The sequence below is a fragment of the Heloderma suspectum genome, chromosome 2, assembly GCF_057233095.1.
Source record: "Heloderma suspectum isolate Gila_16-S chromosome 2, 16-S_ref, whole genome shotgun sequence".
NCBI lineage: Eukaryota > Metazoa > Chordata > Lepidosauria > Squamata > Helodermatidae > Heloderma > Heloderma suspectum.
In genome coordinates this window covers 160,384,646-160,411,052 of record NC_139459.1, presented here as the reverse complement: position 1 = coordinate 160,411,052, position 26,407 = coordinate 160,384,646, and the positions used below count along the sequence as shown (strand labels likewise).

Below are 26,407 nucleotides of genomic sequence, written 5' to 3'. Positions count from 1 at the left end.
GCTCCAGTTCTGTGGATGGCCTGCTGCCGCAGCCTGCCGGTACCATCGCCTTCCATCCCATCTATTCCTTCTCACCAGGGAGAAGGGCCGCATCCATCACCTGGATTTGATGACCCTCCGATTGACAGCCTCCTTGACAGGAGTCGAGGTTCGGTACAAAAAATCTTCAATATCGTGCACAAGCCATCGATGCAATGTTCGTATGTGAGAAAATGGACAGTTTTCACTGCCTTTGCTCACAGCCAGGACTTTCACCCTCAGTGATGTTCTTTGCTGCAGATACTGCAGTTTCTTCTATTGTTGTTTGACAAAGGATTAGAGTTATCATTGTTACGAGTTTGTCTGCTATTTCTGCCTACCATGCTCCTGTTGAGGCTTGTTCTGTTTTCCTGCATCTGATGGCAAAGGGGTTCCTTAACGGGATCAGGAATCTCGCACCACCAGTTTGTCCTACGGTACCTTGGAGTTATTCATTCATGCTTAAAGCACTGTCATCTAAGCCCTTTCAGCCACTGGTGACGACGGACTTGTGCCATTTCCACTCTCTCATGAAAGGTAGCATTTCTAGTGGCTGTCACATGTACACGCAGGGCTAGTGAGCTCTGTGCACTCAGAGTAGACCAGTCTTACTTAACTTTCCACAAAGAGAAAGTGGTGTGTCTAAACCTGACACAGCCTTTCTACCAAAAGTTGTGTCTGATTTCTATCTGAATCAGGACATTGTACTGCCTGCTTTCTTTACATCCCCATCCTCGCTGTTGGAATCGATTCTGCACACTTTGGATGTTCATCGGGCACTGGCTTTTTACAAGACCAGAACTGAGCAGTTTAGACTTTTCTCCTGACTGTTGGTTTATTATGGTGAGAAGCGCAAAGGTTAGCCTCTCTTGACTGAGTGCTTTGCATTGTGGGTCTTTAACACGGTTAAACTATTGTATGAGCTGGCTGGACTCTGTCTGCCTTGGTCCAAGCACATTCTGCTCGTGTGGTAGAATATGTCAGTTGCATTCGACAGAGGAGTTGCCGTCCCTGAACTGTGCTGTGCCGCAACTTGGTTGACACTGTCCACCTTTGTGAAGTGCTACAGACTGGATGTCAGGGCTAGAGCTGACTGTGCCTTTGGTCACGCTATCATCTCATCTGCCTTGTAGTTGGACACCAACCCACCTCCATGTAAGTTAGCTTGCTACTCACCCATATGTGCGATGCATAGAGACCATGAAGAAGAAAGACAGTTTGCTAATGGGGGGCGAAGGGTTGCTGCTGAAAACTTCTCAGCTATTGAAGTTTCCTGAATTGAGGCTCCGCATAGGAGCAGAGCCCATATGTGTGATGCATAGATGACCACTCAAAGAACTGCAGTTACAGGTAGCAACCTGTCTTTGCTTTACTTGCTAGAAGGAATGTTACATCTGCCTTTCTGTAGATAATCCATTCATTTTAAACCTGCTTCTCATTAATGCAGATTCGGAAACCATTCGACTTCCTTATGAAGAGGGGGAATTGCTTGAATATTTGGATGCAGAAGAGCTGCCCCCTATTTTAGTTGATCTCCTGGAAAAATCTCAGGTTTGAAATACTTTGAAAGGGTTTCTTCATTTTGCATTTGTCTATTTGGGTGGTAGTAGCAGTACTAACTATATATCTATTATGTGTTCAATGATCTGTCCTCACTCTTCTTTCAGAAGCCACTTTGTAGAATTATGATGACAACTGTTGAATTGTGTTAGAGGAATCTTAAATATTCCCCTAATATGGCTCACTTGAATAACAGTGTAATTATCTGCTTATTTTCAGAGGCTCAGTTCAGGTATCACACCAAAGCATGGTTAAGGAAGCTTAACTCTGGTTTGCATAATGTCTGAATTGACAATCTGTGGTTTGTGATTGACTGGCAAACCAGAATTAAAAACGGTGGTTTGAGGCATGTTTGCAAACTATTTTTTGTGAACTGCCCAGAGAGCTTCGGCTATTGGGCGGTATAGAAATTAAATAAATAAATAAATAAAATAAACTATAGTTTTGCTAATTTTGGTGTGATATGGACAAATTATGGTTATGGTTTCACTCCACCTCTAGAGGCTGCTGCACTATGGAGATGGAAGTGAACTTATTAAGCTCAGTGATGAGAGGGCAGAAAACAAAAGCAGATGAGTAGCTGTAAGGCTGTGCTCATATGTGCACTTACCTGGTAGTAAAACTCATTGAACACAGTGGGACTTACATCTGAATAAAAATACAAAGGATTGTGCTGTAAACCATGGTTTGTCATATGTTTAGAAGCTCAAACCATAGTTAGGCATGTTTGAAATGAGCCTTAGTGTTTGGCTGGGTGTCTTGAAAACTTGTGAACAGGGCTTGAAAAAATTGTTCCAAACCTTAGGAACGAGCATCAGATTCTACATTATTTGGGGACCATGCCTATTTAGAGGACACTTATTAACAGAATAAAAATATAGCAAGTATCCACAGAAAACTAAATATCTCTTTAGGTCTTAGGGTATGAATGTTGAAGAGTTGAAAAACTTTCACTTACGCAGGTAATTCATAATGACCTCATGATTAATATTTTTTGTTTGCTTTTAAACAGATTAATATTTTCCATTGTGGATGCGTCATAACAGAAATACGTGACTATAGACAGTCTGGTAATCTGAAATCTCCAACTTACCAAAGCAAGCACATTCTTTTGCGCCCAACAATGCAGGTAAGCTTTTCTTGGTTTCCAGAACTGGTATCGCTCTATTTTTTAAAAAAGCAGTCTTTATGCATCATATTTAGACATCCCCTATTTCATAAGTAATAAAAGACTGCCTTGGTTGCCCTTTGTGATGCCCTTTATGTGTCAGGAGAAAGACAGGGGGAGTTGATGCTGTTGATACTCGATCTTTCAGCAGTGTTCGATACCATCGATCATGGTACCCTTCTGGAGTGACTGTCCAAGTTGGGAGCACCACTTCGCAGTGGTTCTGCTCCTACCTGGATGGTCATTTCTAGTGGGTGGTGCTTGGGGAGTATTGCTCGGGTCCATGGAGCCTCTAGTGTGGGGTTGATTCTATCCTCCATGTTGTTTAACATCTACATGAAACCGCTCTGTGGGGTCATCCGGAGTTTTGGAGTGTGTAGTTAGTATGCTGATGACACACAACTCTTCTTCCCCGAACTGGTGTCTTGGTCTTGGTAATGGACTGGATGAAAGCCAGTAAACGGAGGCTCAGTCCAGACAAGACTGAGGCACTGCTGGTGGGTGGTTTCTCTGTGTGGATGTGGGAAGTGCCACTGGTTCTGGACGGGGTCACACTCCCCCTGAAGGAGCAGTTGCTCAGCTTGGGGGTACTCCTAGAACCCTCATTGTCATTTGATGCTCACGTGGCCTCTGTGGCACAGAGTGCCTTCTACCAACTTGGGTTGGTAGCCCAGTTGCGACCCTAGCTTAATGGGGATAGCCTAGCATCAGTGATCTGTGCTCTGATAACCTCCAGTTTAGATTACTGCAATGCATTATATGGTGGGCTGCCTTTGAAGACGGTTCAGAAACTGCAGGTAGTGCAGAATTCGGCAGCCAGGTTGTTGACTGGGACTTGCCAATGTGAATGTATAAGTCCAGTCTTGGCTCACCTGCACTGGTTGCCAGTTTGTTTCTGGGCCAAATTCAAAGGGCTGGTTTTAACCTATAAAGCCCTACATGGCTCAGGACCCCAAAACCTCAAGGACCACCTTTCCCTCAGGTCAGCTTCAGAGGCCCTTCTCTGTGTGTCCTCTCGGAGAGAAGCTCAAGGGCTGTCAGTATGGGAATGGGCCTTTTCTGTGATAACTCCCATGTGTGTAAGTCGCTTCGAGATGCCTTTTTGTGATAGGAAACGATGTATAAATGTTGTTAATAATAATAATAATAGGTTTCCCTCGTTTTTCTAGACCTTGATTTGTGATGTGCATTCCATTACAACTGACAACCACAAATGGACACAGGTAAAAATGTAGAGTTTGTTTCAATAGTTTTATGATAGCCCTCTAACAATTTCTAGTGCATTGTGATCTTTCTATTCTAAGAGAAGTCCGCTTGTTCAGTGGAACACAGGGCTGCACAGCAGATACGCAGGCCTAGTTCTTACTGAAGCAGCAAGCCTATCTCTGGGCTATGCAAATTTAGACTACAGGTATAGCTCAGATGATTGACTGTTCCTCCAAGTTTTTTTAGAATGCCTCCGCATAGAAAACTAGTCTTGGAGAAGGCTAAGTTAGTAGCCTTCTTCCTAACATCTAGAATTGTACTGTATATGCAGGAAATGTTTTATATGGAGGACCCCCCCCCCCCCGCAGTCTGAAGTGGTACAGCCTAGTCACAGATTTACTATCTCAGTGAGAGCTAACCATAGTGCATTGGAAGACTGGAGCTATTTTGCATGTTTGTTTGATGGTAGTAACCACAAGGCCCTTTATGCGTGTGGAAGGCATGTTCACAGTTAGTTGTGCAGTGGAGGTGCTCCATTTTCCTTTCCCTCCAACTGCAGCTTCCCGATGCCACATCCCATGCTATTCTGGAAATTCCTTTGGCCCTCAGAAGTAGCTGGAGGTGGAGAATGACACATGGGGTTGCAGCAGGAAGGAGTAGGAGGCAGGAAAGCAGAATTCCATCAATCCTATCCATTATTTGCATTCATTTGGTGGCTGGCAAACAGTGGTTTGTGCACGAGCTGTATTTCTTCCATGGTGCTCATAAATGCAATTTTCAGTTTTGAACAGGTAGAACCTTCTGGAGATTATCTGTTAATGAAAAGTTTAGATTAGGCTTGTTATGTTTTGACAATAACCATAGTAGTTCTTAAATGTATATACTTTAAGAGAGAGGGGTCAATTTTGGGCAGTTCTGTGGTTGCTGGGCCCCTCTCTTCTGTCATCCAGGTTGCATGATAACAAACAATTTATGACCCAAAATATTCAAAATCAATTAATCAGTCTCTCTCAAATTAAAAGTAGAGAACAACAGTTACATATTCCTAATGATGAATTACCCAGCTATCATGTTGAAGAGAATTTTTAAATATATATATATATATACACACACACACACACACACACACACACAATAAAAAATGTATTTGTAACTTGCAGCCAGTACTGTGCATATTCACATGCAAATACGTTCTATTGAGTTTAGAGGGACATACTTGCAAGTAAATGTGAAGAGGATTGCCTTAGTATTTTATTGCCATTTTAGAATCTTCTATATTTGTATTTTAGGAAGACAAACTCCTTTTAGAAAGCCAGCTTATACTGGCCACAGCGGAACCTCTGTGTCTGGATCCGTCAGTTGCTGTAACCTGCACAACAAACAGACTTCTCTATAACAAGCAGAAAATGAATACTCGTCCAATGAAACGGTACTGGAAAGTGGTAATCTGTATTGGACCTTGTAAAAATCTTTAAAATGGAATAGATTGCCCTAATGGGGAAAATATTTAGATTTAATTCAGTTTTTTAACATTTTAGCTGGTTTTAAAAATCCATACAATGATGTAGAACACTAGCTACACATTTCTCAAAAAAACTTAATAGTCTGAGTGGAGTCAAGCACACTTGTGATGAACAGGTGATCATTTAAAAAAATGAATTGCACAGCAGGCTCTAGAAATGCATTATTGGGTAGCTCTTTCAGTGAATGCAAGTTTGTATAAATGTGATCCAGAATGTAAACTTTTTTTCCAATGGGTTTTAGGTGCTTCAAGAGATACTCCAGGTCATCTCTGAATAGACAGCAAGAGGTGTCTCATTGCACAACTCCACCACAGCTCAGGTTGTTTGATTATTTGCAAAAAAGAAAGGAGAGGAAAGCAGCCCAGCAGTATGACCTCAAAATTTCTAAAGCTGGAAACGTATGTATATTTTTAAAACCTTAAGACAGCAAATCGGATAAACAAACTTATTTACTCTAATGTCTATTGTTCATATACCTTTGTTTTTCTTTTCCTTTTTTTAGTGTGTAGATATGTGGAAACAGAATCCTTGCTATTTGACTGCACCATCTGAAGTGGATGTAAGTGTACAGGTTTCTAAAAGTTGGCAATATCGGTAAAATGTTCCCTTTTTGATTTTTGGAAGGCAAATCGTATACTATAAGAATGTGAGTAAATTAGCTAGTTTAAGAGAAATAACACTTTATAAATGAAAAAGTTAATTATAAATCAGATAAATTGCACTGTTTGGTAAGATCTGTTAAAATAATTGAAAATGTAAGAACGGTGATTACTTAAAAAGCAAAGTTAGCTGTTTTGGTCCATAAGAAAAAAAATACAAAATCCACACTTGGGCAATCCCAACCTGAGGAAGAGATCTGGCAAACTTGAAAGATTGCTTGCTATTTTGTGACATTTGGGTCAATCCTAATAAAATTATTGCCCAACTGTGGATTTTTTTACTCATTATTTAAAATATTTAGTGCATTTAGAGAAGAAGGAATTGAATATACATAAAAATTAGATTGAAAACTTGTGTCAGGGTTGTATTCATGCTTCTCCTGGAAATTTCTTATCTTCCCACTTTGTAAGGATTTTGGCTATAAGAAAGCAATCCTGTGGTCCCTGGGCAAGCATCCCAAGGACTATAGGATGACTCTGAAAACGCCTTCCGTGGTCGGAGACAGTGCCCCAACCCCCTCACAGCTGGCTTGGAGAGAACAGTGCCAGCTGCCTCTTCGAGGTCGGAAAATCACCCTCAGAGAGGGGGGAAAGGGGGCATTCTGTCTGGCAGGGAGGTGTCAAGACCAGAGAGGCCAGGATATAATTTATCCTCAGCCTCCTCCAGCCCTCCCCTCCGAAGCACCCTTGCTAGACGGGCTGAAAAGTCCATCTAGTGATAATATAGAAGAACAGAGGACAGGGAGGCAAAGATTGTCTCTGCTTCTCCTCCCACTTCTGGATTCAGCCCAGCAGGGCATAGGAATCTTGGATGTCTCCAAGTTCGGGGGCTTCCGAGCAGCGAGGGCACAGTCCATAAGATTGCACCCTAACTCAAGAAACCTTCAGTAGTGTGTTATCTTCTTGTTGACCCTTTAAAACCTTAGTAATTTTTTAAAAAAAATGTAAGGTTGCTACCCTTTTATTTAATTCTGTAGTACTGTTGATAATTTAGAGTATTACAGCAATCAATGATGCTGCTGTTACCTGCTCTCATTTTAATTTAGTATTCTCTTGGATCTTTCTGAAGGTGGAAAAATATGCTAAAGCAGAAAAGTCTATCAAGCCTGATGACTCACAACCAAGTGTCTGGCCAGCTCATGTGAGTAATAATAGACTGTGAGTTAACCTTTTGTATAGTTAAGAGACTTCTTGTTCCAAAATATGAGAACATAAAGAACAATCGGTACTTGAGAGTGTTTAGGTGACTAGAGGGAAGACTAGGAATTGTTTCAATTTATTCAGGAAAAAGGGGGAAATTGATCTTGTGAGTTTCTCAGGAGCGCAACTGCATAGAATTGAGATGTAACTGTGAGATGCCGCTACTGATTGTGTGAATAAAACCAAATTATATTTGTAGTTTTCAGAAGTAGACTACCTCTGAACTAGAAGATTTCACTAGGACATTTGAACAGTCAATTTTGGTAAAATAATGGTCAAATATGTTTAAAGCGTTAAAGTTAAGAGAACAAAGAAGATAATCAGCAGCAGGTTTTATACGCATGCTAATTCCAAAAACAAATGAGATAGCTTTTATTGTGAACATTAACAGTAACATTAGCTTTAAAACATCGTAATGATTGTACTTACTGTCTGCTGATGCGGGAGAGCAAACAGGATGGGCTTCATCATCTTATCCAGGCTCCAGAGGCAGAAAAATCACATAAGGGTTTTTTGGGTGTATACCTTGCCCCAGTTTAGTTTCCTGCCATAGCTCAAGTAGCATGTTCTTTTCTTCTCTCTCCAGAGAAAAAATCCTTTTCCTATTCTACCTTTTACCCAAGTCCTTTGCACTCACCTTGCCTCTGCTTCTTGCCCACTGTTCCTCTGCTTTTTTTCCTCTCTTTCCACTGTGCTTTTCCAGCAAGGCACCAATTCAAAAGAAGACAATAAGCAAGACAAGCAAGTTGGTAATGATACTAAATGTGAAAGTTATCTGCACAAAGAGCAGTGAACCCCACACTCCCCAGGAATTCTTCTGGTGCTCTTATTAAAGACATAGCTGAGCAACTCCACTTACCTTAAAACATTCTCTTAAAAGAAAGATGTATCTTTCTTCCTCCATGTCCTCTTCATCTCTATCTCCAGTCCATAGTGCGGGGGGAGAATCAAAGTCTAAGTGATCAAAATCTAAAAGGCACTGCTCCCTAGTACACTTCTCTGAGGAGAATTTGGGGGAAGAATCAGACCAGTGTAAGAGCAGACCCAGCTCCATGGTCTATAATATGCCCCAACTATCTCAAGGATCTGACCATAAACTCATCTGATGATCAGGTTATAGTTGACACAGGTACCCCCAGATACTCCTATTCAAACCTGGGACTCTCCTCCTATCCCTCCATTGGACACGCTATACATAAAATCAGTCAGTATCCCCAATCCTAGTCAATGGGATAATTCATCACCAGTTCCTTCTAAGGTTGAAGAAGGGCAATTAGAGTGCTGGCGTGATACATACTTTGATCCATGAGCTCTGGTAGTTGTATTTATTTATATTTATTTATTTATTTATTTATTGCATTTATACCCCGCCTTTCTCCCTCTCGCAAGGAACTCAAGGCGGCTTACATTATCCTCCTCCTCACCGTTGTATCCTCACAACAACAACCCTGTGAAGTAGGTTGGGCTGAGAGTCTGTGACTGGCCCAAAGTCACCCAGTGAGCTTCCATGGCCAAGTGGGGACTAGAACCCGGATCTCCCGGCTCCCAGTCCGTCACTCTCACCATTACACTACACTGGCTCTCTTACACTACACTGGCTCTCTTGTAGAGACCCATTCCCTCATGTATGTTCAGAGCCCCTTTGTACAGTCTGGGGATGGGAACTGGATCCTTGGAGAAGTGAAACCTATCACATGTGTGCTTGACCTTCGCCCTTCCTGGCTTATAAAAGTGTCTGGGAGGGGGGGATGGGACTGACCAAGCAGGTAAAGGTAATGGGGAACAGCTCTTTACAAGGTGTGATTCCATCTTGTCTAAAAGTGGTGGCGGTGAGGCCTTCATTGGATAATTTCCAGCCAGTCTTCTATATTCCATTCTTGGGCAAGATGTTGGAGTGTATGGTGGCATCTCACATTTCTGTGTTGGATGTGCCTTGGATGCATCTTAAAGCACCGTCAGAGCAGACATGCGTACAGCTGGTCACTGCAAAAGTGGGGGTTCCATTTGCACAATTTGGGTGCATATCTCAAACTGGTAATGTGCTTACCAATGGTGGCAATGCTTCAGGCATGGAGCTTTCCTCATCAGGGCCAATTAAAGAATATGTATGGGTGACTCGATTGCATTAAGAACCTGGCAGAGTTTGACATATTCCTGAGGTCTCATGCCCCTTGCAAATTAGGAGTGAGAGCTACTACTGTGATTATGTTAGAAGATGATAGCCAATATACATTATGACTTAGATTTCTTGCCCTGGTAGATTATGTCTGTCCTATCTTAGTCTATCCTTCCCAAACAGAATGGAGATTTGGGGGGACAAAATGCTAGGGAGACTCCGCTGTATGGTTAAGTGGGGGAAGGGTTCTAACTCTCCCAAGCCTTCAGTTGTAGCTGTTCTCATTGCTGCCTGCCTGTATCTGTCCCCAATCCAGTAGGTATCCATTTGAAGGAGGCCCGGACCCGTTTACACTCTCCCTCTTATGGTAGCCCAGGCAAAACACTGGCTGCATAAAAAAAGCTGCTGTTTCACAATGGAATCCAGCCACTCATCTACCAACACTTCCTCATAGAAGTGGGATTTTGGTGTATGAAAGAAAGAAAGAAAGAAAGAAAGAAAGAAAGAAAGAAAGAAGTGCCCTGTCTTCTTCTTGTTATTTATGGACATAATAAATGGATTCAGCCCACAGAAAGATGAGAATATCTTAGGAGGGCAAGTTCCACCCTTAAAGGTGGCCTAACAATAATTTTAATAAATACATAAATAAAGGGGGCCTGAGTCTCACGCTTTTTGAAAACACTCATTTATATTCTCAAAGGCTTTGTGTGCCCCAAAGTTTTAACTTTCTGAGGGGCTCTCCAACAGGTTGCCTAGTTTTAGTTGTGTGTCAGAGAAGCTTTTTGGAGATAAGCTGCTTATATAAATATTTTTCTCTTCGATAGGAAATAAAAGATGATTATGTTTTTGAATGTCAAATTGGCAATCATCTTCAAAAAACAAAACTGACAATTTTTCAACCACTGGGAAATCCATTATACTATGGTAAAATACAGACGGTTAAAAATGATGAAGATAATGAGATCCCAGCAACTCCATCACAGTAAGTGGCATTAATCTTAAATTTGGGAGACAAGTATGTTGATAGTGATACTAACTTTTTGGGCAAGTTTCCGCTGATCTGTGGAAGATGAATTTCTTTACTTTTTTGTTACATTTTGGAAATTGGGGAAATGTTTCTTAACTGCAGTGTAGCCTTTTAAATTATTCCTGTACAAGTTATTCATGGAATACTAAATGTTTTAAATTTAAATTTAAACACATTGGCTGTGGTTGGACATGATGATGAACTATGGTTTATCTGTGCTTGTCAACTATGGTTTATTGTTAGGAGAATGGGGTTCCTGGTCCAGCACAACTGTGAGAAGACTGAAGCTGCTTCACCCATTTTCGATTAATCACTGTTTAGCATAAGATTATAAAAACAGCCCTGCTAGATCAGACCACCCAGTCCAGCATCCTTTTCCAATAGTTTCCAGACAAATATCTCTAGAACCTACAAGTATGAACAGCAGTGTTCATTCCCAGGATATGACATTCTGAAGCAAACGGCTTCTGAATAGGAGGGCTTTATTTAGCTGTGATGGCTAATAGCCATTTTATTTATTATATATTCAACCCTCCCACCAAAGAGCTCAAGATGGCGTACATGGTTCTTCTCCCCACCCTCACCCTGGTGAGTTAAGTTCGACGAAGGTTGCCCGGTGCGCCTTCAGGGGGACTGAGTGAGAACTTGAACTTGGGCCTCCCCAGTCCTAGTTCAGCATCCTAAACATCACACCATGATGGCTCCGTAGCAGTGTCCAGCTCAGCTGATCATCTGTTCTTTCTACTCTTTAATTATTATATTGTGTTGCTTACAGGTTCCTTATTGGCTCAAAGTCAGAAGCAGAACGGTAAGCGCTTCATCAATATTTCCATGGCGTGTTCAAGCTGTAACGCGTGCTACTTGCATTGCAAATACAGCTGCTATGCACAGACTCCGCAGCATTAACCCTGTCAGCCTCGTGTGCGCTTCCACGTTTATCTCCAGTGTTGGCACTGTAACACACTGTCTGTTTTTCATTATCGTCTTGTCTTATAAGGTACTGCACTGGAAATACTTACTGAAGGACAGTATATAAATTCATAAAGAGTCCTAATGGTACTGGATGGAAAGATGCCTTGGAGTTGAGCGTCTTTGTATTCTCTTGAGTGCTAAGACCTTTTGTCCCCTTAATTCTGGGAAAGGTGTAATTTTATCCCTCCAATAGGTGAAGACAGTTTGTAGTCTAATCTTACTTCTGAATAACGCCTTACTGCTCTTTCTTTAAACAACACTTAATTTTACCATTAGCCATGTGATATTTCTATTAAAGTAGTATTTTTTGCAAACTTGTGCCTGTAGAGATACTGTGTTTCTCACATCTTTGAATATTAGTTGGCCTAGCATGGGTGTACTGGGTGGAGCATCTCTCTCTTGTATGCTTGCACCTACCCCTCTACTTCCTTGGGACCTGGAAGACTCTCATGCATAATCACCCCAACTAATTACCCAGAAGGAGGAAAGGGGGTTGATACTCTTCTTCTTGCTCTAATAGGCAGCTTTCCCTGGCAGGGGGAGCATTTTGAGTTGCTGTGCCTGTAACGTTGTGGTTTCCTCCTGTCAGCTGTGAGGATGACATAGCTATCTACCATTTCCATGGCTGGGCTGTTCCTCTTGCTACAGTCCTGCTGCTGTGGACAGTAACAATAGGACACTGGTCGGGGTTGGTCTTTTCCTGCTTGACAGCATGGGAAATATTTTGCACGTGGTACAGTATCCGACAGGGCCTCTCTACCTCCAGTGCTTCTGTTGCGCTCCCAGGAGTGAGAGCTTGTGAAGGGGGCTTTTTTGCTTCTAAAAATAACCCTGGAAACAAGTGGAAATACTCATTTTCAGATCGGGACAGGTCAGCAGAGCTCCTGTTCTGAAAATTAGTGTTTCCACTTGATTTGGGTTATTTTTAGAAGCACAAAAGCCCCATTGTGCGAGTGGATGCTCTTGCAAGCGTAGGAGCAGTTGTAGGACCTACTACCCAGAATTTGGTAAGACACTTTGGACTACTACCCAGAATTTGGCAACACAACCGGCAAAAAATTTTAGCTTTTTATATATATGTACATACCCACACATGGATGATATTCTGGAGGTGACGGACTCGACCTTGGGGGAGCTGGGGGTGGCGACGGCCGACAGGAAGCTCTGGCGTGGGCTGGTCCATGAAGTCACGAAGAGTCAGAAGCGACTGACCGAATAAACAACAACAAACATACACACACACACTACCTATCTAAGTTTCAGAGTTCATTGAAGAGTTGCATGCTCTTTATATCATCCTGCCCATCAGTCCCTTGGTCGCGTTCTGCTTGGGCTCCTGCTTTTTTCATTTGTTTTCTTTTTTTGCCCCCAATATAACCCAGATCCTACTTCTGGAAACAACTCAGATAGTGAGCTTCAGAGTACAGGAGGTTATCAGTCAGAGCATATTTATAAAATGTAAGGATCTGCATAGTGGCGTAAAAACTATTCTGTCCAGGTCACTTTTAATCCTCTTTGCATCTTAAATATAATGTTTTATTTCTGTCCCATTATTTATTTGGAAGTAATGGTTAAGCAAAGAAAACACAAAATAAAAAGACCTGACTTCTTTGTTCGGTGTTCAGGTTGATATACCTGCACTTAGTGCTTCTGTGATCTCATGAATGACTTATATTTAATGTTACAGGGTAGTCAGCCAGTACCAGGAGCTAGTTCAGAATGAAGCTAAATGTCCAGTGAAGATGTTTCGTAACTCAGTTGGATCAGACCATCCAAGTCAACTTTCTCCTGGGAAAGAAATGGAAGTAAGTTATTACTGAATATTAAAGGACATCTTTGTACCCTAAAACATGCAGTAACTATAAGATTCCATTTAGTCTTTATTTACAAACATATACATTCACTTCCTATTCACGACTTAAATGCTCGACTTTTGCCCCATCCGCATATTTGCATTGCCTTGGATTGTTATCATCTGGTGTTAGTGTGCATACTTCTCAAAGTATGTCCCCACTACAGATTAAATTGCAAAATATACATTAGGCACTATAGGTTATCAGATAAAATGTAAGCCAAGAACAAACCCTGGATTGCAATTCTGATATGTAAGGGATACAACAAGCCAGGAATCCCCAGTTTAGATTATATGCTTGGGAAGGGAAGGGAAGGGAAGGGAAGGGAAGGAGGATCCCAGCCGCCTGACATTCATGATCTTCCCACAAGGCATGGCTCCAGCTTTCCGTGCTCTCCTGCCTGTTGCTGCTGCTGTCGGGGCCGGGTGTCAGGCTCTCCTGCCTTCTCCTTGCCAGCTGATAATCTTTAGCTGTTGAAACAGCCACAGGGGGTGGCCCACCACTCTCCTCCAGTCCAGAGATAAAAGTTTCCTTAGCAGCTGGCACGAACTTTACGGTCCTGTCCCGGACCTGCTGTAGCTGGAAACTGCATGGTTCCTATCTAGCAAAATAACAAACCTTGGAGTACAGTTCAAAAGCTCTCACATCTCACTCTCTCCCAATCCCTTAGTACCAAAAACTAACCTGCGTCACCTCAGTGTCTCATCCCACTGCTACTACCATGTAACGGGAAGGGAAGGAAGATCCCAGCCTCTGGGACTGGCCCCAACCTCCCTGCAAGGGAGGACTGCTGAGGACCTGATCCCAGGATCTCTTTCCCAAAAACAGGACTGGCCAAACCCGGCCTTTCAGTCCCACAAAATACCCAGTAGCCACTCTCTTAAGCCAAGAGGAACTGAAATTAGCACTGAGGTTATGCAGAGAGATCACATCAACCAAAGGTTGGATAAAGGTTTATTAAGATCAAAATAAAGAGGTAGAAGGAAAGGGAAGAATGGAAGTAACAAGTTGGACAAGAGAGTACAAAGCCAAATCACTTAACAATAAACAGAGAGCTTTATGAATGCACGCCCAAGCAAAATAATAAATCTACCCGGCCTATCCTTACATACCTAAGTATGGATCTCCTCAGATAGCAACCAGCCGTCTGTAGGTCCAGGACCACCAAGATGAAGGGAGACACCATGCCTTGCCCTCGGCCCTCTTTTAAAGCTCAGGCCTGGCAACCCAGGGCAGATTTTCCTTCAGCCAATCACTGGCTGAGTCCCTGGGTGGGCCGCCCTTGCCTCCGAGAGGCTGGAGCTCCCCATCAACTCCAGCTGTTCTCACTTCCCAATTAGCAGGGACTGCGCCCTGCCTTGAGCGAAGGGGCCGAGGAGCCTCTAGCTAACACACAGTCCCAGGTGGTTACATCAGACATGACAGCCTGACCTAATCTTCTGGTGGAAAACAGGCCATCATACTTGACAATGCTAAGCAAACCATTCCTGCCGTGTTTAGTGGTTTCCCTAGCAGGGGGGAACAAAGCAAGAGCAAATGGGCTGCATGCACTAACGTGCAGCTCACTCACAAAACAGTATTCAGGCTTATCTTTGCATGAAGACATGGTCAAATGGCTCCTGCATTGCCTCAAAACTTCTCCATTTCGTTGGCCTCAGAGGGATCTGAGCTGATGGAGTAGAGCCTAGTCATCTCTGTGGAACATGTTGAGCTACTTGGTCTTACAGAATCATAGAATAGTAGGGTTGGAAGGTGCCTACAAGGCCATCTAGTCCAACCCCCTGCTCAATGCAGGAGTCCAAGTCAGAGCATCCCGGACAGATGGCTGTCCAGCCTTGTCTTGAACGCCTCCAGTGTGGGAGAGCCCACCACCTCCCTAGGGAATTGGTTCCATTGTCGTATTGCTCCAACAGTCAGGAAGTTTTTCCTGATGTTCATCCGGAATCTGGCTTCCTGTAACTTGAGCCTATTATTCCGTGTCCTGCACTCTGGGATGATCAAGAAGAGATCCTGGCCTTCCTCTCTGTGACAACCTTTCCAGTACTTGAAGAGCGCTATCATATCTCCCCTCGGTCTTCTCTTCTCAAGGCTAAACATGCCCAGTTCTTTCAGTCTCTCTTCATAGGGCTTTGTTTCCAGTCCCCTGATCATCTTTGTTTCCCTCCTCTGAACCCTCTCCAGTTTGTCTGCATCCTTCTTAAAATGTGGTGCCCAGAACTGGACACAGTACTCCAGATGATGCCTAACCAGTGCTGAGTAGAGGGGAACTAGTACTTCCCGGGATTTGGAAGCTATGCTTCTATTAATGCAGCCCAAAAGAGCATTGGCCATTTTTGCAGCCACCTCACATTGTTGGCTCATATTCAGCTTGTGATTGACAACACTTCCTGGTAGCTCACTCTTCCCAGGCTCAGGAGCCTTTAAACTTAGCAAGGAGTACAGTCCTCCTATTTCACAAAGTACATTTTGAACCTAGGATAGCCAAGAGGGAGAAAGCCCCCTTCCCCTGGTGCAACAACTGCTGGGGCACAAACACTGTAGATTTTCTGGCTCCAAAGCAACCCCCCAAGTTGAGCACAGCTTCAGCAAAGGTGATGTGGTAGCAACAATAACTTTGGCACCTATTGGGAAGCCCATTGGCCATAGAAATTGGGGCCAAGCTCAATAATGTGGCACAGGAAATGAGTGGAAAGAGAAAAGAACCTGAGACTTTTTGACGGTGAGGGCTGGAGGAGAAATATTTTGGAAGTTATAGGGGTTGGAACTCTCCTTCCTTGGCAAATGTGCCACTTAAATAGTCATTTATATTTGCCTTAGCAAACAAACTATATGTAATACAAAGGTCAATTTTCTGATATTTTTCTGTATATTTCAGACCCCATGCCTGGATGGGGAATTGCCAAATACTTCAATCAATTGGACAGACAGACACGTTACTGTAGTGTTGTCCTTGAGTGCAAGGCTTTACTTTTCCCCATATGAGTGAATGCGAGCCATTCTTTTCTGTGGAAGAAAAAGTAAAGGTGCACTTGCAGACACCATTAACCCTGCCCAATGCCCTGGGAAATCCAGTGTGTGGAGGTTTGGGCCTCTTTTAGCTACATCCTGGATTGCAGTCCAGTAACGCCAGGTCAATCCCTACCAGCATAGCCCATCCTCAGTTCTGTTTCTTCTTGTGTTCAAGCAAACACAAGTAGAACTCCTGTTCAGACCTTGCCACTCAACATGACAAAAGTCGGAACCGAGGGTGGAGGAGTCAGCATGTGGTGAGATGTAGGTGGTGGGATGTAGAGGGTGGAGACAGCGTGTGCAGCCCCCTACCCTTACACAAGCATTAGCAAACACCAGCCTTTCCCAACTTGGTGCCCTCCAGGTGTTTTGGACTACAATTCCCAGCATTCCTGGGCACTGGCCAAGCTGGCTGGGGCTGATGTGAGTTGAAGTCCAAAACATTTGGGGGGCATCCAGTTGGGGAAGGCTGGCATACCCTGTTTGGGCTTAATGCCTGAGCAGGGCTTTAGTCCCACTGGAATGTGTGAGAACGTTGGGAGAGCAGGATGGAACATTGGAAGCTGGCTTTTTTAAAAACAGAGATTCCATTGGGAAGGGTACTGAGCAAAAAGGAGCTCCAAGTTCATTCTACCTTCAATCTGAGGAAGCGAAGAACAAAAAAGATTGAAAGATTAGAGAAGTTGGAAGACAATGTTGATGTCTGATGGGAAACCAAAGAAGAGAGCTGACCCTGCAGACACTCTTACCTGCCTCTACTTGAAATACATCCGAATAGATTACAAGATGAAAGAACCAGGCCAGGGGGGCTTTCAGTCCAGTTCTCCTGAAGGAACAGTTCCCCCCCTCCCCCTGCTTCAGTTCCAGGTGGTTAAGGAAAGTAAGTTGGAATTCCATCTTTTGAAGGGAAAAAAAGAGGAATATAGTAGTTCTATACTAAAAGCCACATTAACACCACCAGCATGTATAATTCTTAATTGCTCCACATTTCTGTTAATTTATGTAGAGTTTTCCAGGAAATATTCTGATTAATATTCTGATACCTAGGGAGGTGGTGGGCTCCCCCACACTGGAGGCATTCAAGAGGAGGCTGGACAGCCATCCGTCAGGGATGCTCTGACTTGGATTCCTGCATTGAGCAGGGGGTTGGACTCGATGGCCTTGTAGGCCCCTTCCAACCCTGCTATTCTGTGATTCTAATCAATCTGTGGTCTATGACTTTGCACTTTAATTCTAGAACCAGCACTCAAAGTCACTTAGGATTGCTATAAACAAGTAGGATGGAAATCCCAACCTTTTTGGCAGTAGCAAGTTTCGCTGTTGCATTGGTTCAGATAAAAATGCCAGCAGTCTGATAATACAGTCTTTTCTTAAGAATAAAATAAGTGGCTGAGGAATAATCTCTTATGAGGATCAACTTGAATTACTCCACTGAGGGAAAGTGACAGGGAATTTGGAATATGTTGGTCTAGGGTGGCACTTTGGTTTCCTTATTTGGTTGTCAGTATTTTCTATCAAAATGTAGTGAGATGCATATTATTTTTGGAGCATTTTCCTGTCCCCAAGAGTTTTCTTGGAACAGCTTTGATTCCCAACCTTTTCACAATCTTTATGTATACTAATGTAACTCATGTTGTTCATATTGGTGTGTGTTTTAGCAGCCTGAGAGTGTTTCAGGGTACATTCAGTCTTCAGTACTGGGAAAAGGTGTGAAACACCGACCACCACCCATCAAACTACCTTCAAGTTCAGGAAGTAGCTCTTCAGGTAAATGCTTTTTAGCACTTCTTCTTTGTTTTGATTATAGATAATCTTGTGCATGTATTTGTAGTCTGCCTTGCCCACCCTTCATATGCCGTCCCATACAGTAGCAACCCCATCAGCTTGTGTGATGGGACTCTTCTGGCTAAAGCTGTTCAGGGGAAGAAGTCTCTTGGGTTAAGCAGTTTGACCAGGGGGAGTCTTTCCCACACATACACAGATTGGCAGGTACCCTTTCCATTGGGAAATGAGGGATCATTATGGAAGTCCCTCATACTTCAAACTGACATAGGAAGGAGAGAACAAGACTACATTCATTCGAAGCTCACTGCTATACTGCAGACTAAGTGTACAGTTATAACTGGAGCAAACTTTAGAGAATAAAGAACTCTTTCTGATGTTGGTTCACAGAACATAACATGGATTAATTGTGCTTTTCAGGTAATATTTTTAGTCCACAGCAGTCAAGTGGCCATCTAAAATCCCCAACTCCTCCTCCTCCTCCCAAGCCTCCCACTGTCTCCCGGAAGCAATCCCTGGATCTGAATCAGCTGAGCATGCTTTCTCCAGCAGCCATGTCTCCTGCAAGCTCTTCACAAAGTGAGTCCCGCCCTAAATTCTCCATTAAGTCTTCATAGGCTTCTCACGGTAAACTTCCTAACTGACTGCTTGGAGAACCTAAATGTCTGTCATATCCCAGATTGTGTATAAAGCTGTGCAGCACTTAAGGCAGGCCTCTCGTTGACTGTATGTATTTTGTTTGCTGTAATTGTATTTGTTTTTCTGTATAAATATATCTGTATGCACCCTTCGTGTATACGTTTTAATCTGTTTTATGCAACCATCATTGGTCTCTTTTCAACACAGCCTGATAATTAATGTGATCGTAGATGTTTCCAAAGTGCAGCTCTTTCCATCAGTGTATCAACGGTAGCTCATTAAGACCAACTTTAATTTGCATATTTTAATTAGCTAAAAAAAATTAAATGTTGTTTGGATATGGTGCAGTTGTATTTCTGTGTATGTATATAACATGATCAGTCCCAAGGTGGCGATACAATAAACTATAAATTGACTTTTTAAAAACACTCCTACACTGTTTTACAAATCATTGCTGATGACTAAAGTGTGAGAATAATTTCAGGATAACAATAAAATTTGTTAATGTTTTCTGAATGAACAAAGTATCAGTATTATAAATCTCTTAAATAAACATAACAGCTGTGGATTTTTACTAACTTTCAAAGTATTTACATGAGCAGATTTATAAGGAGGGAGAGAAAGGGAATCCATAAGAATAGTTTATAGACTATTACCTCCTCAGTTCTTACGTCCACTGCACAATGTAGTCCTGTGGCTTGAGTGTGGCATGGTCTAAAATTGTCTGGATGGCTCAAAAGGTGTCATTTTTCTGCCTTCCTGTTTTGCATAAAGAAAACCTGTAAGGAAGCTTTGATCAATTTTCCAACCGTTTTGATTCACACAACCCGCCCCCCCATCCCCCCCCCCGATGCACACACCTTATGTTGCTGGTATGAATTGTATGAATATGTTGCACACAATTGTTGCTGTAAATAAGGGCTTTGCTCACAGCTTCTGGACATTCACATTTCTTTCTTTCTGCAGGACATGAAAGCTAAAAAAAAAAAACCCACATAAAATGAAAACACCTCGAGAGCTTTTGGGTTTTTTGTTTTCATTCTGTTGATATGATGTCTTTATGCCAAATTTATGCTTTACATTAAAAACGCAGTGTTTATTTTTTGCCACAAGCATTGCTACTTTCTTCCTTTGTGATTAGGTCCAAGTTAAGCAAACCAGTTATAGATAACTATTTGTACTGTTTTTTCCCAATCTGGTTATAGTCCTTGTTTTTGTTCAATCTGTTTTCCTTTCTGTTTAAATATTATGGTACTGTGCAGATGTTATACATGTTGGATGAACTTTTTTTGAAGCAAAATGCTTTATTTAAAGAAACCACTCAAATAGATATGAAGTTGTTCATAGAAGGGGTGCGGTATACATGTGTTATCTGTATTAGAATGATTACACTGACTATACAGAACTTGTATAATTGGAGTATCTGCAGGTTAAACATAGCAATATAGTTCACATGCCATACAGTGCATTTGTTAGGAGCAGCAATTACTAACACTTGCAGTTTGCTGTTTTTTGTTTTAAACTGGAGCAAGCTATCAGGACTAAATAAGAAAAAGGACTGACCTTTTATAACAAACTAGTGCTTTTTATTTTTCTCAATGAGCAGGGTCTGGAACTCCTAAACCATCTGCTCCTACTCCAACCAGCACCCTTTCATCAACCCCACACCCTCCTGATGCTCAGAGCTCAACTCTGATTACCCAGTCCACCACCCTTATGCCCCAAGATTCAGGCTTCACCCCTCTGCCCACTTTGCTAACCCCATTTGCTCAGCAGCAAACGTCTCTGAGCCAGGCAATGCCTGTAATGACCATTCCTCTTTCTGCCATGGTAGCATCCACTGCTACAGGAACCTCCTCCAACCAGATCATGACAAGCACCGCAGGACTTAACTTCATCAATGTAGTGGGCTCTGTGTGGTAAGTTGGTTTCACTATAGTACTTCATAGTTTACCTTTACTGTAAAAAAGAAATTTGCCCTGTAATTATTGTGCTCTGAGTCAGATGTTATATGATGGGATTGAGAAGGGCTTGGTCATTTACATAATTAAAGAGATATCCCCTGTATTGAAGGGAAGAGCATGTCCATGTGCTTTGTGCTCCACCTTCTTAAGCACTAGCTGATAATCATAAATATGTGGACTTGTGCAAGACGCTATAAGCTTTATAATATCAGTTTGAATCAGCTTGGAGTCTTTGTTTCTCTTGAGAAAAAGTAAGTTTTCCTATTTGATTCTGTCATTGGAATTGTTCTTAAGGAATACAGGTTCTGTGTGGCACTATGTTGTTTTTTTTGCACTGTAGTCAATTCTTCACATGTTGTCTAAGGTGCCTCTTAGAAATTCTCCCATTTGCATGTTTTTCTAGATTAATAATAAGGCTTAATAAAAATCAGCTGGGAACTGAATTATCTAACTTTGACCAATGATAACGCAAATGTCTTTGTTGTGACTTGGCTGGCAAAACTACTCCTTCATGCTGTTTTATGCCACAGTAGCCTAATGTTTTTCCTATTCCTTTTGTACAGTGGAGCGCAGACATTGATCAATGGCTCAAACCCTATGCTGGGGTGCAGTACTGGTGCAGTAAGCCCTGTAGGCATAAGCCTAAGTGGCATTTTACCATCAGGAGGTCTGGTTCCAAGTACGCTGCTTGCTGGGATGCAGCCCACCTCTCAACCTGGTCAGTATGGAAGTCAGCCATTGTTGAAGGGTGATGGTGCATGGTGGGGGACAGCTTTTTCATTAAGGGAAACTGTGAACAAGAGAATTGAGTGGCTAATTAGTCAACTGAGTAGTTCTCAGTGACAAGAATTCAGGAATTAGACCTGACTTGAATTAAGATGGACAGTATCTGAACTGGTGATCTTCAGTGCTTTGGTAAGTTGTGTTATACCACATATGGCTAAACTTACTAACTCTGATCAAGAGATTCATATATACACATCTGGTACCTTACACAACTTTTGTCTTTATCTACCATAACTCCCTGCCCATTTCATAATAAATTCTAGGTTATCCTCTCTGCAGATTAATGTAGTCTCTGTGTTACTCTACCTGCTGAGGTTAGACAGGTGGCGATCAGAGAACGTGCCTTTTTGTGGTGGCACATGGTCTTTAGAATGCTCTTCCTACATCTGTGTGCCTGCCGTCCACTGTTATGAGTTTTCAGTGTCAGGTAAAATTGATCTAATTTACCTAGGCTTTTTAATTTGGTATATTAATTTGGTACTTCTAGAGTTTCTGGCTGGATGGTTTTATCTGTTGCTGTTTTTGCAGTTATTTTTTCTAAGCTGCCTCAAATTTTTTGATGAGGCAAGTATAAATATACTAAATAAGTAAAGTATGCTTTGTACCACTCCTATGCCTTTCTCTCTTCCCCAGAGTAGAGAGGGAATGGACTAAGGGATTCAGAATTGAGGTGCTATAGTTCTGTGTACTGAAACCAGATATATTGCGACGATTCAGTGCAGATGCTCTCTACCATTCTGAGCCTTAAGATCTGAATACTGAATGTATTTTAAGCTCAAAGACCTTTTTCTTTTCATTCATTGTCTAAATTTAAGCTGACTCAATAAGGCATTTTTGATCATTGTAATTTCTCTTGAAATGGGTGAAATAGTATTTTTGCGTTTAGATTTTGTATTTATTATTGCCCAGCAATATCATTCTCCCTCTAGTTTAGATGTAATTAAAGAAAGAAAATCACAGTATTGTCTTGTCTAAATTAATCTCAGCAGGTGGTCCTTTTGGTTTAAAAAATGCTCCAGGCCTTCGTCCTTTGAAGCTCCTACAGGTAAATTGTATGGTGATGTACTTTGAGCAATTTTTCTGTATTGATTTCTCTAGACGTGTGAGTGGGGAGATTAGATGTGACCTCCATCTGTTTTGACTGGTGATTAAAAACACCCATCCTGTTGAAAAGGTTTCATTTCATTTAAATTTTATATATATGGAATTGACATAGGAAAGGAAAAACAATATGAAAATAATTTTATGCTCAATGGAAAACTTGCGGGGGGGAGAGATGGAGATTTGCATCAGCTGGGGTGGGGTGGGGTGTCTTCATATTTTCCTCACTTGTCACGTTCTCTTGCAATCCCCTCTGCCCAGCCACTTCCCCCAAACTGAGATTCTGAATATGTATTTGCTATTTCACAAGGAAAGGTTGATAAAGAGAGAGCATTGTAAGGGAAATTCAATAAACTGGATTAAGCATTCTGATCCATCGCTTCTCTGTTCGAGCAAGGAGGCATCCACAGTGGGTTATGATCCCTACTGCTCAGGGCAAAGGCAGGGATTGCATGACCAGGCTTTTACCTAGTCCCTCAGCCCTGCCTCCTCTCCATTTCGTTTCTTGCCATTGCCTAGGACAGAGGTAATTTCATTATTTTTCTAAGCTTTTTACCTAAGCTCCTTATCTCAGACTTGTCTCCTCTCCTTCTTGCTCCTTTCTCTTCCTCTGTTCCTTTTTCTGTATTAAAAAAAGAAAGACTTTATTTCCCTTTTCCCCATACTTTTCCTTTCTCTTTGCCCCTGGGCTCTTGGTTCTTTGCCAATGAGACCAGGGATGCCACCTAAACGACAGAAGAAGTTTGGATGACTTCTGAGTGGTCTGAAGCATGGGGTGAAGAAGTAAAGACCAGCGGAAGGTTCAGACCCCTGGCAAAGCAGCTGGGGTGTTTTCTGACCAGCCTCTGTTGCTAGGAAGACGGGCAGTTTCCCTCATAGCCATGCACACAGCTCTGTGGCAGATGAATCCCCACCCGTGCATGCTCTGAGCAACCGACTCCTGCCTGCCATTTCGTCTGCTGTAGAGACGCAGGCTTCTACACAGGATTCCACTAAGCAAACTTGTAGAGGAGCTGCAATTTTTCAGAGCCTACTACTACCAATAAAGAAGTGCCTTTCCCTTCATTTTTTGAAAAGTTGGTTAGGGCCAAGGTTAGAGTAGAAAGGGCAGATGTGGTGTTGGTAGTTCCTTTCTGGACCCATTGTCCTTGGTTTTTGGCAATCTTGCAACTAGCATACAGCAACCCTTGTTTTTTTCCTGTATCTTCTACCAGGGTCCCAGGGGCCAACCCTACATCTGGATGTGGGTTGGCTGCGCCTAGCCGTATGAAGTCTGAGAGGCAAGCCAATTCTTAGACTACCCAAAAGGTAGTCTTCTTGCCAATTCTTAGACTACCCAAAGGTAGTTATTGACACTCTGGTTTCTTCCAAGCAAGCTTCTGCCAACTGTATTTACAATATAATTTAGAAGGCCTTCCTGTGGTGGTGCAAACTAATATGAGTGGACTACAGAAGAGCATGCCTGAATCTAGGACTAAAGGCAAATATTCTGTTCAGGCAGGCATTCTTTGCCAATGCTCTGAAAATAAGGCAACACACCCTTGGGTTTGCACATACACCCAGGCCACTTCCATTTTTTGATGCTCCTAATATATTAAAAATGAAGAAATGCCAAAACATGGTGGTTTTATTTAAGACTTTATTTCAGAAAAATACAACATATAAAGAAAGTGGCGTGGTGGTTATATGAGCATTAGAAAGTTTCACTATAATCACAGGGAAAGAGAAAATAGAAGATTAATTAAAAACAAAAATAGAAGATTAATTCAAAGAATTGCAATTGTCAAAGCTGGTATTATGAATTTGGCTAATAGGATAACAGCTTGAGAAATGAGCTCTTACTACCTGTACTTTTATACACTTGCTCTGGTCAAAGGTGGGGGGTCCCAATGAGTAATGAGACAACCAGCTTCCAGTCAAATTGGGGTGCATGTGTGGTTAGACCACTTGCTCACCAATCAGAAGTAAGGTATCTCATCTGTCTCCCATAATCTCACGTGTCTGGGGAACATATCTGGCACCACTACAAATGGGTTACTTTGAAATGTCCCAAAACTTGGCCCAAAGTCTGCCATCTGGGCATGTTATCTTGATTGACGTATTTGTCCCTGGTACATGTTCTTTGAATTCATGGTCATCTTTGGCCATCTTTGGTAATATCCGCTCGAACACCTCCTTGCAGTTGTCACTCGTGCTCAAGGTTACAGCTTCCCTCACCCAACTAGTGTCGAGTAAGGACATTCTCTCATCAGCAGGTTTACACTGCGAGATGTCAGAACAGTACTTTTCCTCCTTTTAGTAGGCATTTGAGCCTGCTCAGTTCTTCTGTTCATCTCACTCATACCCTCTTCCAGCACACAGTGGCCTTGAACAAGTTCTGCGAAGCCGCTAGTAAAGACAGCTACATTTTTTCCCTTTCTTCAAAGACAGTCCTGCAAAATCTTAGTTAGCGTCTCAGTGAAATAATGTCATCTAGTGTAGAATCAAACTTCAGATTCATCTTGGGTCAAGAGTCTGGACTGATTTGTAAATATGAATCTGGGGTCTTTCAGGGGCTCTTGTAGGTCTCCCCAAAACCCTCACTCAAGTAATTCAACCATTCCAGATCAAATTAGCCATCTTCACTCTTTGTTAGCAATGTTATTTAACCCTTTTAGTACCAGATTAACACACTACTCAAGCTATTAAATTGCCAGAGAAACCCAAGCAGGTTACAAATTACATTAAGTGATTCAAACTGCCTTCTAAGACCCTATAAAATGGAATCAACAATAAAAAAGAAGACATTGATTCTCTAATATATTATGTCGCTCAACATCACACATCTTGCGATTGCAGGTAAACTCAGACAAAATGCCAGTATTCTGACTCTGAGCTACTAATTTGGCCACACTCATTGTTCACAAACCTGCTGAACGTCAGCAGTGAGACTTTAAGTGTTATCCCTCTCAACATCAAGTGTAGCATTACATGCTTCAATCAACAGATTACTATGCTTGGTCACTGTAAGTAACTTAACCCACAAAGATGACATTAGAACAAATTCAAGTTTGGACATGTATTTCTGGATAGAATCAAGTTCAGTTCAAGCCTGTACAGTGAGAATGAGAGATTCGCGTTCACTTAAGGCCTTTCTTACTTTATCCAAATGATGTGCAACTGGTCGTACACCATCAATCCGTGCAGACCACCTAGTTTTGGACATCCCATGCGGTGAAATGGGAAGATGTTGCTTCAGTATTTCACACCTCTGTGGACTGCTGTTGAATAAGTTGTACATTTGCTGTATAGTTCCAAAGTAAATGATTGCCTCTTTCCACAATTCGACACAGTCAACACCTACAACTTTTAATGTGTGGTTTCCACAGCTGGAGAAAATGCACTTTCAGTTACATTCAAGGAGAATTGATTGTACTCCATTATACTTGCCAGCCATGTTAGATCCATAATCGTAGGCTTGACCAATGCAGACTTGAAAATCTAACCCAAACTCCTCTAGAATTGTTAAAACTTGAGCAGCAATTTCCCTTCCAGTTTTTTTTGTGAAATTATCGAAATACAAATCCTTTCTTCAATTGAAAATGTTGAGCTGTGTTGACAATCTTTACATATCGAATTAGAATAGCGGGTTGTTCCTTATTAGAACGATCTGGCATAACATCAACAATTATTGAAAAATATTTGGCATTTTGGATCTCATCAAGAATAGATTTTTGTACAAATGAGCCACAAAGTTCAATGAATTCATTCTGTATGTGCGTGGAGAAATAATGTACTTGCATGCACTTTTGATTCGCTTATGACTCTCAAACCTTTTTAACATG

The 26,407-nt window shown here is 42.0% G+C and overlaps 1 protein-coding gene across 18 annotated transcripts in view; it reads left to right on the top strand.

Moving 5' to 3' along the window:
* Nucleotides 1-26,407, top strand: part of SUPT20H (SPT20 homolog, SAGA complex component) — a 98,074-nt gene that overhangs the window by 39,968 nt on the left and 31,699 nt on the right. For 13 of the 18 annotated variants that reach the window (XM_084835429.1, XM_084835422.1, XM_084835421.1 and 10 more), the window contains 15 exons: nt 1,466-1,569; nt 2,591-2,707; nt 3,916-3,969; nt 5,242-5,381; nt 5,717-5,873; nt 5,978-6,034; nt 7,204-7,275; nt 10,275-10,432; nt 11,253-11,285; nt 13,137-13,254; nt 17,970-18,078; nt 18,514-18,672; nt 20,567-20,651; nt 21,260-21,414; nt 22,469-22,527. In XM_084835429.1, the coding sequence (XP_084691555.1) occupies nt 1,466-1,569; nt 2,591-2,707; nt 3,916-3,969; nt 5,242-5,381; nt 5,717-5,873; nt 5,978-6,034; nt 7,204-7,275; nt 10,275-10,432; nt 11,253-11,285; nt 13,137-13,254; nt 17,970-18,078; nt 18,514-18,672; nt 20,567-20,651; nt 21,260-21,414; nt 22,469-22,527 (1,577 nt within the window). The remainder of the gene's footprint in view (nt 1-1,465; nt 1,570-2,590; nt 2,708-3,915; nt 3,970-5,241; nt 5,382-5,716; nt 5,874-5,977; nt 6,035-7,203; nt 7,276-10,274; nt 10,433-11,252; nt 11,286-13,136; nt 13,255-17,969; nt 18,079-18,513; nt 18,673-20,566; nt 20,652-21,259; nt 21,415-22,468; nt 22,528-26,407) is intronic. The other 5 variants (XM_084835431.1, XM_084835428.1, XM_084835424.1 and 2 more) reach the window with 1 other exon arrangement.